Genomic DNA, 16229 nt, shown 5'->3' with positions numbered 1-16229 from the left:
TAAAAATAAAAATAGATACACATTGAAAAAAAATGTAAAATAAATATTAATCCTCAAAATTGCAAAAAAATAATAAAAAAATCCTGACAAGCCTGAATAAAGGTTTGCTGCAGTTCAAAAGTGAAGATCATTTTTTTTTCAGAATATAATATGACTGCACAATAATTTATTGCATTGCTGTAGCCATGTTGGCCCACACTTGAAGAAGAGCTCTGTATAAGCTTCTTTTTTTTTTTCTGATGTGTTGTCTTTTTCAGCTCTACAGAAACTCTAGTTTCTGGTTACTTGAGTTTATAGGACAGGTTTGTGTCACCATTGTAGCTGCAATGCCTCAGTGCGGTCTCTCTATTTAATATTTTAAATGGTTTGTTACACAGACTTAGCGTCTGTTTCAGCTTCAGTTGCAAATTTTTGATTTAGGATAATAGACAAAACAATGTCAACAAGAAGAGGAAGGGATTGCTATGGAAGGGGCGCTTTCAGTGTTAAGTTTCAAAAATATCAGCGAACATGATGTACATGGGTATAACATCTCCCATCAAAAAGGTACCCGATACTTACACCTGCAAAGGTCCCATTCCAGATTCTGGTAGACACATTGACAAAATACTCTCCTTTCAGTGTGAGGTCTTTCAGCATGCATGTAACTGTATTACAGTGCGTGTTCTTACAGTTCTTTCAGAGAAGGTGGGGTGGGGGGGAAAAGAGGTATTAGCGTGATTTTAAAAAGCATAATTCACTTTAACAAATACCACACTTTTAATTCTAAACTTCTTGGTCCTTGCTGAACAAGTTTCTTAACTTAGGTATTCTGTATGTATTAATTAAATGCTTGTTACGCATGCTAAAGCCCCCTCCTTATCTATAGGGCAGATACAGTATGAACAGTGTAAGTGAAAGCTTACTCATACTTCACCACCAACATACCTCAGCCCTAACCCAGAGGGATCTCCTCCAGCAAGAGGTCTCATTTCACACAGATTCTTAATGTTGTAAGCATATTTTAATAGTTATTTATGAGGTTTAGATTAATTTAGTCAGCATTAGTGATCTCAATTGTCCAAGCACTGCAGCAATATTAATAGTCAGATGGTCGCTGTAGGAAAACCTAAAATAAACTGAACTAGACAGACACGAGCAGCAGAAAGACCAGAGTTTAAGTGAGCTGCAAGGAGTAATATTAGGGACTGTTCTGTGAAAAAGAGAACCATTTGCACACACACAATACATGCATGGACACAGGGTAATATGTAGTGGAAAATGGGCTGTGGTTATTGTGCAGAAATTTTAGCTGTAGAAAGAAAAAAATACATACAGAAGAGGAGGAAACAGCAACACAATACAATGATAGGCCCCTATGCTGCATTGTGATGGTGGACTGCTGAGCCAGTGTGGAGCACCACTGATGCCAACAGGGCCCTGCATGGCACAGAGAGGTCTGGCTAAGTGGATTACAGTGCAGGATTGGGACCACCAATATTATAGTCACAGCTTTTCCTTACTAGTTCTTTTGCAGCTCTGAAGTTTTCTTCCTTGAAAGATGCAGAATAAGATGTTTTTCCTATTTGCAAAGGATTAATCTTTGCATCACAACTGACACCTTGAGCCTAAAAAGAAAATGCAGAATTATGCTTGGTGGAAGCATAACGGTGATTTTGTGTGTGTGTGTGTAAAAGATCATGCTTTTTGGAAAATACTGATAATGTATTAATTTCCTTTACAATTCAGAATTAAATTGATTTAAAATGTTTTGGTAATTCTAAAAGAACAGCTTATGTTTATCAAATTTTACAAACTGAGAAGTACATGACCTTTGACTTATGTGTAAGGTGTGAAATACTTTGAAAACATTGTCTGCACTAATATTGGACCCTGGTTTTTCTCAACATACATAAAGGAAGTGCATTCAGATAAGGTGAGTTTCCCTGAGGGCAATATTCTGAGTAAGTTCTGAATGGAGAATAATGAAGGAGCCTGTTCCATTCCTGGCAATCTTAACACCACCACATGCTTAAAACTAGTCCCAGACATGGAGCTAACTGTTGGTTAAACATTTAAGTTGAGATCCTGGTCCCATTAAAATCAGTGGAATAACTCCCATTTGGAAATCACTTAATTCTTTATGTTACAGATTTTAATTATGTGATCACATGTCGTTTTTTCCACCAGTCCTTGACAGGTACACTAGGCAATACTATTATCCCCATTTTTACAGATAGGAAATTGATCAACAGAGTGACTAAGTGACTTGCCCAAGACCATGTTGGAAGCCTGTGGCAGAGCAGGGACATGAATTCAGGCTCCTATATCCTAGGTTAGTGCCCCAACCATTGAAGCATCCTACCTCTTCCTCCTATCAACTAGGACTGAAAAGAAAGAAAGGGTGGAGATTCCCTGTAGTCAGGATGTGGGAGCCACTTTACCAGTGAATGGAGACAACATCAATACAAACATTAAAATGCAGTCTCAGGACATCACACCATGACTGCTTGTTGACTGTCTGATCCTAGGTCTCAGCTCTTATACCATTATTCTAATGAGTCTACGTTACATTTATTACACAAGTTACAGTTTGTAATTGATGTAGTTTAGTTCTTCACCTGATCTGTATCCAGTGCAGTTAGATACATCAGAGGATTGTTTCCTTTAGTCAACTGTGGACAATGGATTTTTACAGAAGCCACCTTTACTGGAATGCTTCCCGTTGTAATCTAAATAGAAAATAGCTAGTTATTAATTTATTTAGCTATAACTGGATACAAACAAATTATTGAGCTATACCAAGAACATCAAAATGCTCTAAGACCGATTAAAACTCGGAACTGGTTTCACTTCAATATTTTTGCCTATACCTATACTTATCCCTAACTGGGCAGTAATTGTATTATACCAGCATTCATGTAAAATAATTTATACCATATAATTTTGAATACCTGGCTGCTTTCAAAACAAAATAAAACCACTCTCATTAGTTGCATAAAACGCTTCTGGAAAAGCAAATATTTTGTTGCAGCCAATGACCTACAAGATAGGTTACATTTACATTCCCACAGTTGTTACCATTAAATTTAGGTTTCTGCCATGTTGCATATTTGCAGCTAAACTTTTTCCAGAGTTACATAACCAATACAGTTATCAATAATCAGACTTGGTCATGTACTTCCTTGAACACTGAATACTTAGCCCTTAGCCAAACTAAAGAAATCAGTGTGTCTTCTTTCAACGGCCCAAATCCTGCAAAGACTTATGAATGTGCTTAACTTTATGTACTCTGAGTAGTCCCATTGATTTCTGTCTGCAGAGGAACTGATAGACTGACTTCACTGTTAACACATATGTAAGTCTTTGCAAGATCTGGGCTAATGTGAGCAACTGGAGAACCAAACGTACATAAGACTGCCCATCATTAAATGGGAATCTTATCTTTAAGCAAGTGAAGGCTGTGCATTATGGTGGTGAAGCATTCATCCTTCAGCTATTTAGAATCATTTTCCTCATCAACCAAATTCATAAAGCAGCAAAGTGAAACATACCAAGGACCATCTTTTTGTCTGCTCTTTGGGTACAGACTATAGATGGAAAGGCAAGATCTTGTCTCATCCCCAGAAATGTTTACTAACCTTCACTGAAAAATTGAATGCAGGACCAATCTCTTCAAAATTATTCACAGTGGAAGGAATATTACGATCAGAATATACTTCATAGAAATTTATGCTGGTAAGCCTGGTAATCAACCATAAAACAACAGATTTTTATTTGGCAGCTCTGTAATTGGATGCTTTTTGGTTCATTATAAATCAGTGAATCAGAGTTCAGAAGTGTAATAAGAAGAGATTCAAATTATTTGTACCCTTGTTTTTAGTTTAATTTAAAAAGTTGTTTAAGAAACAGGAAACTTCTTATTGGAGCCCAAATCTCGAAGAGGATTTGAAATATAGCGCAGCACAGCAATACCATGAAGTGGTAAAAATTTGCCACTGATGTTAAAATATACACATTACACAAGGAGTATATTATTGCTGCTGTAAACAAAAAATAAATGTTTTTATCCAGAGATTTTTGGAAATTATGATTATTGAAAAGATAACAGATGAAGAGTTGCATACATTTTAACACTAATTGCTCTACAGAATAGAGGTGTTTTAGAAGAAAATATCTGTCATGGAATGGTACAAAGACGACAGCTGGTCAGCATTTTGGGAAAAAACTCCTGGATTCATCTTGCTGTTGGGACGTAGGAATTGGCACACTTGGTGAGGTGTCACATCTGGGTCTTTCAAGATATTGTAATAGTTTTTGCAAAATTGGGGCTGTTAAACACTGTATTTATGGGACAAATTATTCTAAAAATAATATCTCAGACCTTGTCTAAACTGGCCTATACTTGCAATAGTATGTAAGGTACATGTGGTTACACGCTGTAGTGAAAGGCAGGCTGCGTCCACACTCCCTGCAGCATGTAGCTACACGCACCAGTGAAAGGCTCTGGCATCTTCCCATTGCTGGAGCCTTTCACTGCGGCAGGAGAAGGCTCTGGCAAGGGAGACCTACTGAAGTCTTTTCCTATTGCAGTAGAAGACTGGAGACTTTTCCTGCTGCCTCCCCTCTGCCAGTCGTTCCCTGCTGTCAGATTCTTTTACTGAGGCAGGGAAACGCTCCAACTGTGGAACAAATCAGCGTAGACATGGGAGGCACGGCTTGGGTGCAGAGAGAGCTGTGTAAAGTATTACGTGAGGGTTCAGGTGCGTCGGGCACTCTACTCACTTAAACAGTGCCTCAGTGTTTACACTGCTACTTATATCTGTGCTAGCTGGGAATGCACTATCTGTATTCTACATGCCACCATACATGTAGAACTACCCTCAAATTCATTGTTGCTGTGCACTTTTAAGCAGATGCCACCTTTCACCTCAAAAGTTGAGTTTGGAGTGATTGCTGTTTTTTTCTATCAGTTTAAGTTTATACATTTCATTGGGATCGTTTGGCATGAAAAAAGCACTACAGAAAGTAAGATATTATATTTATTCCTTCACCTGCAGTTCGCTGCATGAGTACATCATATATCACCATAAATAGTTTATCCTAGATAATGAGGCTTTTCCTTGACCCCAAGCAAACTATCCATTTTGAAAAGGGCTTTCAATACATTTGAGCCAGCAATCCCACTACCGTATATACTGTACATTAATTAGATCATTAAAAACACAGCACTTTTGTTGGTGGTTTTTGTGCTGACCTAGCTAGAATACAGATGTTACAGCCAGCACTACCTATCTAGGTAATTATATGGTTGCCACCACTGCAGTATCTGAGCACTTATAATATCTGTACCTGGCTAAGTATGTATTTAGGGTCATATATGATCTTTTTATTATTTTTCTTTTTAAAAGCCATGCAATATTATACAAAGAGAAGATGACGACATTTCCTGTACTTGATAAAGCAGGAATTTCTAACAGCAGCCAAATAAAGAGTGAATCTAAGGTCTCTCAGAGGCACCTCTATGTTCTAATACCTTTGACAAAAATGACAGATTCTTTTCTTTATTCAACGTACCTTGTTAAGTGAATTTCTGCATCATACCGCAGAGGAACTGACAGGTAGACCTGGTTGTCTGCTTCTTGCTCTTCATTACTTTCACTATTTATCAAAAACAGTTTGTTCACTCATGTATTATAACTCACAATTACATTTAAAATAAATTACACTGGCAATGATAGTTAAATTATATTTTAACTGTGCAGCACTGGCAGGGGATGCTTTTTAAATGAAATTATTATATAAGAATGTACTTTACCTCAAAGCATGAAAACTTATATTTGCCATATCCTGAAGATTTTTGAGATTAAAGTCAAAATTAATATCGAAATATACCTACACAAAAGATAAACAGACAAACAAATAAACAGATTATACAATAAGCAAATTTAAAATTGCTTACAAGCAAATATAATTATAGTAATTATTTATCTGCACATAAACATCGAGTGTGATGGACACACCAATGCCTGGGTGGTGTCTGCCTATGGGGGAGTAGGACAGAGGCAGAGCACTGTGTGAGGCAGCAGCAGGAGCCTGGGGCACTGTCTGAGGCAGCAGCTCTGCCCTTCTCAGTGACCTGCCTTTGAGCTTTAATTTTTTTCTTCCCAGGACTGCGACTCCCTGAAATTTAAGCATAGCTCTCAGCCTTCATTTTTATAGGCAAAATAAACCATCCTCTTGAAACTTAGGGATCTCTATTCCCCTGATCTTCTTAATAGCTCTTCTCTGCACCTGTTCCAATTTAAATTAATCTTTCTTGATCATGGGTGACCAGAACTGTATACAGTAATCAAGATGAAGTCTCACCAGTGCCCTGTACAATGGCATTAATTCTTCCCTATCTCTACTGGAAGTACCTTACTTGAGAGGTCTTAAAATCATATTTGCCTTTTTCATGACTGCTTCACGCTAGTGTCTCAGTCATCTTATGATCAACTAAGATACCCAGGTCTTTCTCTGCTGTTTCCAACTGATGAGCCCCCCATGTATTACAGAATTTCTGATTAGTCCCTGGCATTTCATACTATGAAATTTTAACCCACTTCTATTACTCCAGTCCTCAGGATCCTCCAGTTCTTCCTGTATAATATTCACTCCTCTGTATTGATGGTGCCTCCCAACTTTGTTTCATTAGCACACTCCCACTTGGTGCCAAGGTCATTAATAAAATATGAAGTTATTTGGATTATATACATCCCTAAGCATTAACACAGGTGAATGAAAAGTCACACAACTCCCTGTATTCATTCTGCTGTCTATAATCCATAACAGGTCCAATTTGACCAAAGCTGTTAAAATGGCGTCACATTCAATCCAGTGAATTGTTTGTGCACAGGGAACATGTTTCTGTTCTAACCGGCAAGCTTCTTATTGTTCCAAATTACCCTGTCATGGAATGGGAGGACTGTTTCCCTCCTGCCCCAGAGGAACAGAGAAGAGGATGGGCTTCCTAAAACTTTGGTATTCTGAGATTTACACACCTCCTTTTAGGTGCTGGGCTACCCGCTCCTTCCATGGCAGCGCAGCTCCCACAAATTGGTTATGTTTGCAGCCCTGGAGAGGGAGTTACTGTTGATGGAACCAAGCAGGAATTCCCAGCTCAACAAACTGCTCTGGACAAAGTCTCTGGTGTCTTCTTCCTAGCCAAATCTCAGAACCATTACTCCATCTTCATCATCCTTGACTGGTCAGCTGCCTTCAACCCAGTTGACCGTGCTCCTGCTCTTGAATTCTTGACATTCCTCGGCTTCCATGACTTTGTCCTCTCCTGGTTCTCCTCCAACTCCTCCTCTCTAACTGAATCCTCCTCATCCATCATCCAACTTTCTGTGGGGATTTCACAGACTCTGCCTTCTCTCCCCCATTTTACATTTTATCTCTGGGTAATCTCATTCACAAACACAACTTCAACTACTATCTCTGTGCTGATGACTCTCAGATCTTTCTCTGTACTCCAGTCCTGTCTTCTTCTGTCCAAACTAACATCTCAGTCTGTCTTTCTGAAATCTCCTGGGGGGTGTCTAGCTGTCAGCTGAAGTAAACATGGCTAAAACAGAGCTCTTAATCCTTCCCCCACTCCCTTCTTTCCCAATCATTATGAATATCACCATCATCTTGCCTGGAAATCTCTTCAGTGCCCAGGGAAGAATATCACAGAGAATGGCTACCTCCCACCTTCTGTCCCCAGCCCCCCCACCCTCACAGAGATAAAGCATTACAGTAGCATGGTAGGGAGATGCATGCTGCAGAGCCATTTCTTTCCCCAGCCCTGTGGATTTGGGGGATCTTTGGTCCATTGTTTATCATCATCAGAACAGGCAACATGTAACCCAAAGTGAGGTTTGAATCTAACCAAATCATTAATAAGAAAACAGTGCTTGTTATTTGTGAAGGGGCATCCTTTTATAAGCATTGTGGTAGGAATAACAAACTTACTTAAATACAAAATCTGAGCAGTACCTGTTGTCCCACTTTAAAAACAGGATAGCTGACTTGGCAAATGACTGATTTATGGCCAGTGCCCATCTGACATGAGACTTCAGTCCCATCAGCCTGGAGGAAAAAAAAACAACCAACCCAGATATTAGCTTCTGCTACAAAACCAGAGAATACCCTACACTACATTTTTCAATGTAACATCTACCATGTAGGGCCAAATCCACCCCTGAATTCAGCTGCAGTTCCACTATGGGCAAGCTGTTGAGAGGATGTGCAGGGGAGATTTGGACTGGGTCAGGTGAGGAGTGGGAAGATGACAGTGGGTCTGTGACTACATAGATCCACTGGCGAATTGCTTCTGTGCAACTGCTTATTGTCTAATACCCCTACAAGAGGGTTGTACTTAGAAACAAGGAATACAGATTGGAGGCCACAGCAGTACATGCTTTATATTACTAACAGCCCCAAAGTGACAGAGGAGTCACCTGTTCTTCTGGTCGTAGTGACACCTACAGCATCAACTCTTATTGTGCTTTCAAGCACAGAGTGGAGACTCCATCCCCAAGCCCTCACACAAAGTCAGTGTAAATGGGTTTTGTGCACGGGACCAGATTTGGCGGTTCCAGAAAATTAATCGAAATACAAAGTTAAACAGAGAATCCTCCTTGAATGATGGAGTTCACTTCGCTCACATTCCATTGTCTAGTTCCACATAGTTCTGGTTCTAGGCTCCTTTCTGCTCTGAAGCAGAAACCCTTTTTGGGGAAAATGGGTGCCCTTGAAGACTGAACTTTCTCTAAGCCAATGGATTTTAAAAAAATCTGATTTTTGTTGTTGTTCTTTATGCAATGGAATTGTTGTGGTTGTGCTGTGCCATGGGGACTGGATGTAAGGTGCATACCACGTGAGTGACATGGAGCCCGTCTATTTGCATGCAGGAGAGCATAGGTCTTGGTTGGGCCTAGGCATTTGCTTCTTCATGAATGCTCCCATTCCTTCCCTTCCCACAACAGGCAGCCATGGAAGCATCCTGCATAAGATATTTCAACCACTGGATTCTAACCCTCACCATGCACCTTTCCAGGAGCAGCCTTGTAACCTGGGCCAGGCACTGGGGTCTGGATTTTATCCTGTATTAAGTGGCTGGGAGCAAGAGTTCAGATAAATGATTTATTCCAGTCCCCAAAATATGTAACATTCCTTTCTTCTTTGCAAGGAAAAAAATCCATTAGGTTTCTGGTAGAGTGATCATCTTGATCTGACTAACTGTCTTGTTGAAATACATGACCTTGGCAGTAATGCTATTTCTAGCTCCAAAAATCTGCGTTTTAAAGTGCTATCCATGTTGCATACTTGATTTGTCAAGTATAAACTCTATGTGGCATGGCAACAGTATTCAGACGTGTTGCTGGGGGGAGGGGAGGGGTCAAGCAGTAGCTACGGGATGCCAAGTCCCAGGGCAAGGAAAAAATGATGGTAATAGTGAGGCAGCATCAAACTAGATAGATTGCCAGCTTTTTTGTTGAGCTGGCTGTCGCTATCCTTGATCTAGATAAAGTGATATGCTACATTTAGTTCTGACTGATGGTAAGACAAAGCTGGAAGATGATTTTGGTATCCTAGGGAATAAGCTGGGTCGGAGGGATAGTTTGCACATCAGCCTTTGCTGGGAAAATGATACTAGACAGAAAAACATTTCTCTGGGAAACAAGAAAAACAGCAGTAATAATAGGAAAAGTTGAGAGGAGGTGAATATTTTACATACTGGTAAAGAAGATGAAGCAAAAAACAAGTTTTCTGAAAATGTAGCCTGGATTCTGGTGTTGTAGGCATTTTCCTTTTTGTTTCTCAGCTTCACACTGAATGTTAGCCTTCTTTTCTTGCTGCTGACAATAAAGGGCCGTTTGCTGTTGAAAAAATTGTTTGGTATTATAAATATAGTAACTAGTGCAATTGCAGATCACTAAAAGGCATTAGATTTCCATTAAGCAGCAGCAGCAGCAGCAACTCACATGCATAGCACCATCAATTTCAAAGTTCTACATACTTACAGCTGTAGCTTTACAATAACTTTTTACAATGGTTATAAATGATGTGAATTCATCTCTTAAAACTGACCTGAATGAACACTTTCTGTAAAGCTGCATAATCTTGACTAGGACATTATTGACATTATTATGTCAATATGACATTAAGTTTTAACAGTAGAAATGCTGTAATCCTCTTTAAAAGCAAAGTAACTGTAAGAATTCAGTTGCCTTCCAGCACAGTCACACATCTGTGTACAACAGATGGTTTCTCATCCTCTATTAGTAGTAGAAACTGAAAGACTCTTTGTATATTTTTCTACAAATATTTGCTGCATTGCAAAGAAACTTAAGTTTTTATTCAGAATGCAGTTGGCAAAAATGTCCCGAAAAACTCACTTTAACACTTACCCATCATCTGTTTTCTGTTGAACCTCAAGAATAAGATCAGAAATGCAGAGTTCATCGTCACCACAGTCTTTAATAAAAGGGATCTACAGGAAAGGGAACAAATATTTTCCTGTATTTCTTTAGTTTCAAATTACAATTTGAGGACCAGACCGACTATATCTAATTTAACTTCAACACCTAAGAAATAGCTTAGTTTTATTATCCCCATTTTATAGATGCCTCAGCGAGACCTATAGACACTAAGCAGCTTTTGTAAAGTCATACAACTTAAAACTGGGAAACGAACCCATGCCTTCTGTTGTCAGTACAATGCCTTAACCATAAGACTATCTTTCATCTCTACGTACTCTGTTGGTGACAACAGGAGCAGTGTTGGGGGAGCACTGTGTGCTTTCATACAGTAACGTTCTATACTTACGCTGTAGGCCACAGTGGCAGGTGAATATATATCGAGGACAGGACTGGAGCCAGGATTCTTGAGGCTAATATCAATGCGCAGACTAAGGGAGTTTACAGCATCAGAAGGTTCCTATAATACACATATATATTCACTGGCAATTGGCTGTACAGCAGATCATTTAAAACAGTATAAATATAATTAATGGAAAATATGTTAACATGCTGTAAACGGAGACTAAAAGTGTTTCTTCTCATCTTCTAATATTGCAGCACTGCCTCTTTTTAACCTTTTGTTTCTTTTTGTGCTTGTCTGCTAAGCAGTATTGCAGCAGAACCTACCAGTGTCAGCATTTCCATTATAATACCCAAGGATTCATAGAGGCTGTAATTGTTTCTGTGACTTTGGTATCTGGAAAGTCCCTGCTGCTGCAGAGGCTGCTTGCTATTCAGAGAACGAAGTTACTCCTTAGAAGCAGCCACATGAAACCGGTTTTATTCTTTCCTGGCTGTGTAAGTCTGGCCCTTTCCTAAGCATGGATTCACTGACTCAACCCCACTTTGCCTGACTACCATATATGGCAAATGGGCCCTTATGAATGACATCAGGAGAAGCACTAACTGTGTGGAGTAGGTCTCCCCATCATCACTCCCTTCTGATTTCCTAGTAGTGAATGGGTTCTTCCCAGATCAGTGACAAACTGATTAAAACACTCTTGTCCCAATCCCTCTCTATGGCCGACAGCTCTGAAATGAGGCTGAACCAAGAGGAGTTGATGGATGTGACCCATTGGCCCAAAACATTTGCCCTAGTGGAGACTAGGTGTATGAGGAAAGAAAGAAATCCCCAAAGTTAACTACCTGTAAATAGACACCTACAAGTGTCGCACGCCTTAAAACCCGGGGTGTGGGGCATGCCCCGGCCCGGGTACTCTAACTAAATGAACCAACTGTAACAGCTAACTAACTACAGGTACTAGCACTGAACGAACGAAAAGTTCTGGGGACGAGCTACAGCAAAGCTAGAGCAGCACAGTTCCAATGCACCTTCACCGGCGGCAAGACGGAACTGGGGGTGGGGGGGGGGGTGAGAGCACGCAGCTCCCCTTATACTGCGCCATGGAGGTGCCACTCCAGGGGTTGCTGGGGTGCTCCCCCCATGGGTACTGCTAGGGGAAAAACTTTTGGCACCGGTGCACGTGGCAAGTACACACACCTACTGTGGAATACACATGAGCAATCACTCGAAGAAGAATTGTCTCTTTCTGCCTTAATATCTATGAACGTGAGTTTTGCCATTGATTTGAACAGGGTCTATATTTTTAAGATGTCTGAGGTGTCTGAGAAGTGAAACAGATTTAGTTAGATATTTAGTAAGTTATTGACCATATCAAATAAAATTCTGATCTTTGGATGTAAAAGTCACCCATTTCTCTCTTAGATGACTTAAGACACATGAGGGTGTTTGAGACTGTTTACCTGTACATTAAAGATGTGCTCAACACAGGTCTCTGCAGAATTTACAACAATATTTTTCTGCATACATCTCTCATTGTTTTCTTTGAATAATCCTCTAGAAGTCACTCTAGATGACTGGAGATCAGCATCCAGTGTTGCATTGTACCTGATATCTACAAAAGAAATGGAACAAATTTTTGTGAAGTCCGAATTTCAATGCAACTCCCATCAGAATCAGGCTTCAATATTATAGAATGACTGGTTTTGCCATAAAACCCAGTAATATTTTATGGCTTCTGTAGCTTGCTAAACATGAAACTTCAAAAATGATAAACAATCCAATATTTACTGAGGATGTGAGAGTCCTGGGCAAAAGGTCATTCTGCAAAGCCAGGAATATGCCAAATACAGATACCTTGCAATCACATCACAGAACTCTATAACAGTCTATAAAGCACTCTGCATCTAGTCATCCATCAAGCTGCATTTTCAGCTTTAATTTTTTTTCCCAAATTTTACTACGAGTGCTTACTATGGAAATTCATTGTTATTTGTTGCTCACAAATTGTAAGCACTGAAAAGGTACCATATTCCATAGAGAAGTGGTCAAACTTATTTTGCCAATTATTTGGTGTAAAGATAATTGAGCAGGTGAAGTCTGACAATATTGTATCATAAGTCCTTAAAGGACACTTGTAATATTTTTCTATTTCCCTGACTTCCTACAAACGGTGATGAACAAGTGAAGACAATGGTGAAAGATCCAAGATTGGGCTTTAATTTTTTTCTTTAAAAAATCATATAGTTTGGGCTAATTCTCTTCTATTATCCCAAAAGAACTCCTGTCTGCTCACATCAGAGGTAGCAGCATGTTCAGCATGAGTGATTTAGCAACGGGAGACATTTTTTTTTTGTTGGAGAGAGAAGATGTGGTCACTGCTGCGGCTTCAAATAGCAGCCTGGAAACAAGCACTGTACCCCTGCCATCTTCTTAAGTTACTCCTTTACTCCTCCAAAGTGATCAAAGCTGATGACAGGATTGGAGTGCAGCTGAAGGACAACTAGAGACCTCAATGCAATAAAACTAGCCTCTGAATTCCCCTGCCTTTACTCCTCTCTCCCTGATGACACTTCATAGTGCTAACAGGATAGGTGAGACGTCTGCACTCTTTTCAATATAACTTGTCTCTCACTTTCCAAAGACAGTAGGTAAGTGATGACAGCAGTGCTTTAAAATAAAACAAAGCAGCAATTCTTCAGCCACTATTAAAATGTATAGTGATTTCCTTTTACAGGATTGTAATCCAATATTTGTTTTAATTTTCCCCAGTATATTAGAATTGCAACACTTTCAACATAATTCACATAAGCAATCAACTAGGTATTCTTACCCACTTGGTTATTTCTATTAGCAGGTCTAAACTTGGCACTGAAACATATTTTGACGGCTATCTCAGTGTTCTTATTCAGCAGACTGATTTTCTCAGGTACAAATGAGGCTCTTATGGACATATTTGCAATGCTTTGTGACCTGAAACAAAAAGATGGCTACATGTGATTTCAAGAACCCACAGTAAATCGGAAACTTAGTTCTGGGATAGGCCTATCTGTGACTATAAATGTTTTTTTATAATGGTCCCCATTGTAAGATTTCATATCATGCCAGCCTGGTATGGTTATCTTTCTTTGATGAAATGGTTCTTTTCAATAGCTAATATTCTTTTTCAAATCTCTCTTATGTTGTCACATTAACTGATACAGTACAATGGGAGATTTATGCTAAGTCAATATTAATACTCTTAATATTTTAAATAATTTTTCATAAGACAGAATCAAGTCCTTGTATTTTTTCTTCAGGAAAACTGCTAGTGTTCTTTTAGGAAAGTCACTGACCTTAATGGTGGAGCAGAGCAGTTACATTTTTTTTCCACAAAAGCTAATTAAGAAGAAATGTAATTGTCATTAGGTGGGCAAGATTCCAAAGAATTATTTTAAAGTACTAAAATAATATTGCCAAGCAAATCCAAGATGATGTTTTGTTAACAACTGATTTTCCTGTTTGCATTTTACAATTTACAAAAAACTTTAATGAGCTTCACTTTTTGTCAAGTTAGATCAAATTCTAGAGTAAAGCAGAGATATGAATACCTTTTATTGATCAAACTAAAACAAATGTAAGTGTCAAATAGCTTTCTAATGTACATATGGAATATCTGCTGACATCAACCCAAGTTCCACTGTGGATAAAAGGTACTAGATCGCCATTAGTTTTTAATCTGAGTTTTATGATGCAAGAAGTGGCAATTTATTTATATTTTTAATTCTGTTACCAGTGCAAACTCATACTTCATAAAGTATCTCTATAATAACCTTGTGAGGACATAGTAAACCGAGGAGTGAAGCTATTTATCAAGCTGTGTTTTCAACTTAGCACCATGCAATGTACTGCACACAATGGGTATGTCTACACAGCAAAGAAAACCCCAGAGCCAACTGAGGCTCACAGGACTTGGGCTGTGGGGCTGTTTTGTTGCTGTGTAGACTTCCGGATGTGGGCTGGAGCATGGACTTTTAGGACACCACATGGTGGGAAGGTCCCAGAGCTTGGGGTCCAGCCTGAGCCCAGAAACGTACACAGCAATGAAACAGCCCCGCAGCCCAAATCCGAGTTGGCTGACAGTTGCTGCGTAGACATACCCAGCATCACTTTGGGAAGTGCTTGTGAAACTGTTCTTGTTTTTATGTGATGAAACTTGTAAGCTGTCTTGGCAGGACAGAAAAGAAATTTTGTCAGAAGTAGGGGCCACTTTTATTTCACTGCTCTATTTGCTTACTTTACAGAACAGCTCTTCCAAACAGGTCAGTCCATTATTTGTTACTGGCAATTGAAAGTAGTGTAGTCCGACACTATTTTTCAAATAGATACTCTGTTAGCATAATCATGAGAAAACAACTGTGTTCGTGCCATACACATGCCATGAGTGGAGGTGGGTTGGAGGTTGGAGGATTTTTTGCCATTTCATTAAACAAATGCACTACTTATATCCAAAATATTAAAACACTGTCTGGCCAAAATAATTGACTAACCAGAGCTGAACCACATTTCCATCGGCACCAACAGATACATCAGTAATGCCATCACCATTTAAGTCTCTATGGCCGTCTACTGATCTTCCAAAGTACTGGAGTTGCTGTCCAAAAGCAGAATTTGATCCTAAAATTTTCTAGAAAAAGAGAGCTTGATTACTGACAAACAGCAGCATAAGCATTTGATTTTCACAGTTATTCTATTAGGATGCAACATATTTGTTTAGACAAAAAAACTCTTTTGTAGATGGTCTCTCTATTATTTGTAAGGGTTCCTTTTTTCTGAGACAGCAAATAGTTTTTTTTTTTTTTTTAAATCTTGGAAGTAAATTGACCAAGCAGACAGATTGCTGCATGCCAACTAGTCATTATTGAAAAGCTTTATTTCCATCTCACATGAAGCAATTCTCAAGGATTGGAAAATTTAACAAATCTTCTAACAAACCCTTTTTGCATCAGGAGAATTCTCATGAGAGAAACATGTTACAATATTATTATTTCACTCTATGGGATTTGGGGATCTAATTCCCCTTTGAATGTCTCCTCCTTAAATACTATACTTTTAAAGCCTGTACATTTGGAATTAACCCAGTATTTTCTGGTGTGCACCAAGCCGGTAAGGCTAAAATAATGGGCTGCCTAAAATTTTTTCTGGAAATGAGTCAACTTGGTGTACAGGAGTAAAAATGTAAATATAGATACAGCGGGCTAGGCTTCCTCCCAACAAATGTTCATGTCACCTATCTCAGCACCCCTAGCTATCAGCTGCACAAGTGTTATCCTGGGAGTGTTTAGGGTTGGCATATGATGAAGGAAAAGGAAGTGATGCTGAAAACAGCCAATAAAAGCCTACAGAATAGGACAGTATTT

At 39.2% G+C, this 16229-nt stretch overlaps 1 protein-coding gene across 1 annotated transcript in view; it reads right to left on the bottom strand.

The window, feature by feature from the left end:
* The window catches only part of ITGA2 (integrin subunit alpha 2), an 88655-nt gene that overhangs the window by 13112 nt on the left and 59314 nt on the right, over window positions 1–16229 (bottom strand). The window contains exons 15-27 of the mRNA XM_084628845.1: window positions 15360–15496; window positions 13664–13803; window positions 12294–12445; window positions 10837–10947; window positions 10419–10501; window positions 9746–9887; window positions 8002–8094; window positions 5798–5874; window positions 5557–5640; window positions 3621–3723; window positions 2601–2711; window positions 1503–1607; window positions 562–675 (exon numbers count right to left, since the gene is read on the bottom strand). Of these exons, the coding sequence (XP_084484971.1) occupies window positions 562–675; window positions 1503–1607; window positions 2601–2711; window positions 3621–3723; window positions 5557–5640; window positions 5798–5874; window positions 8002–8094; window positions 9746–9887; window positions 10419–10501; window positions 10837–10947; window positions 12294–12445; window positions 13664–13803; window positions 15360–15496 (1452 nt within the window). The remainder of the gene's footprint in view (window positions 1–561; window positions 676–1502; window positions 1608–2600; window positions 2712–3620; window positions 3724–5556; window positions 5641–5797; window positions 5875–8001; window positions 8095–9745; window positions 9888–10418; window positions 10502–10836; window positions 10948–12293; window positions 12446–13663; window positions 13804–15359; window positions 15497–16229) is intronic.

The sequence above is a fragment of the Lepidochelys olivacea genome, assembly GCF_965140295.1.
Source record: "Lepidochelys olivacea isolate rLepOli2 genome assembly, chromosome: 5".
NCBI lineage: Eukaryota > Metazoa > Chordata > Testudines > Cheloniidae > Lepidochelys > Lepidochelys olivacea.
Note: the sequence above shows the minus strand (reverse complement) of the source record. Positions and strands in the feature narration are given on the sequence as shown.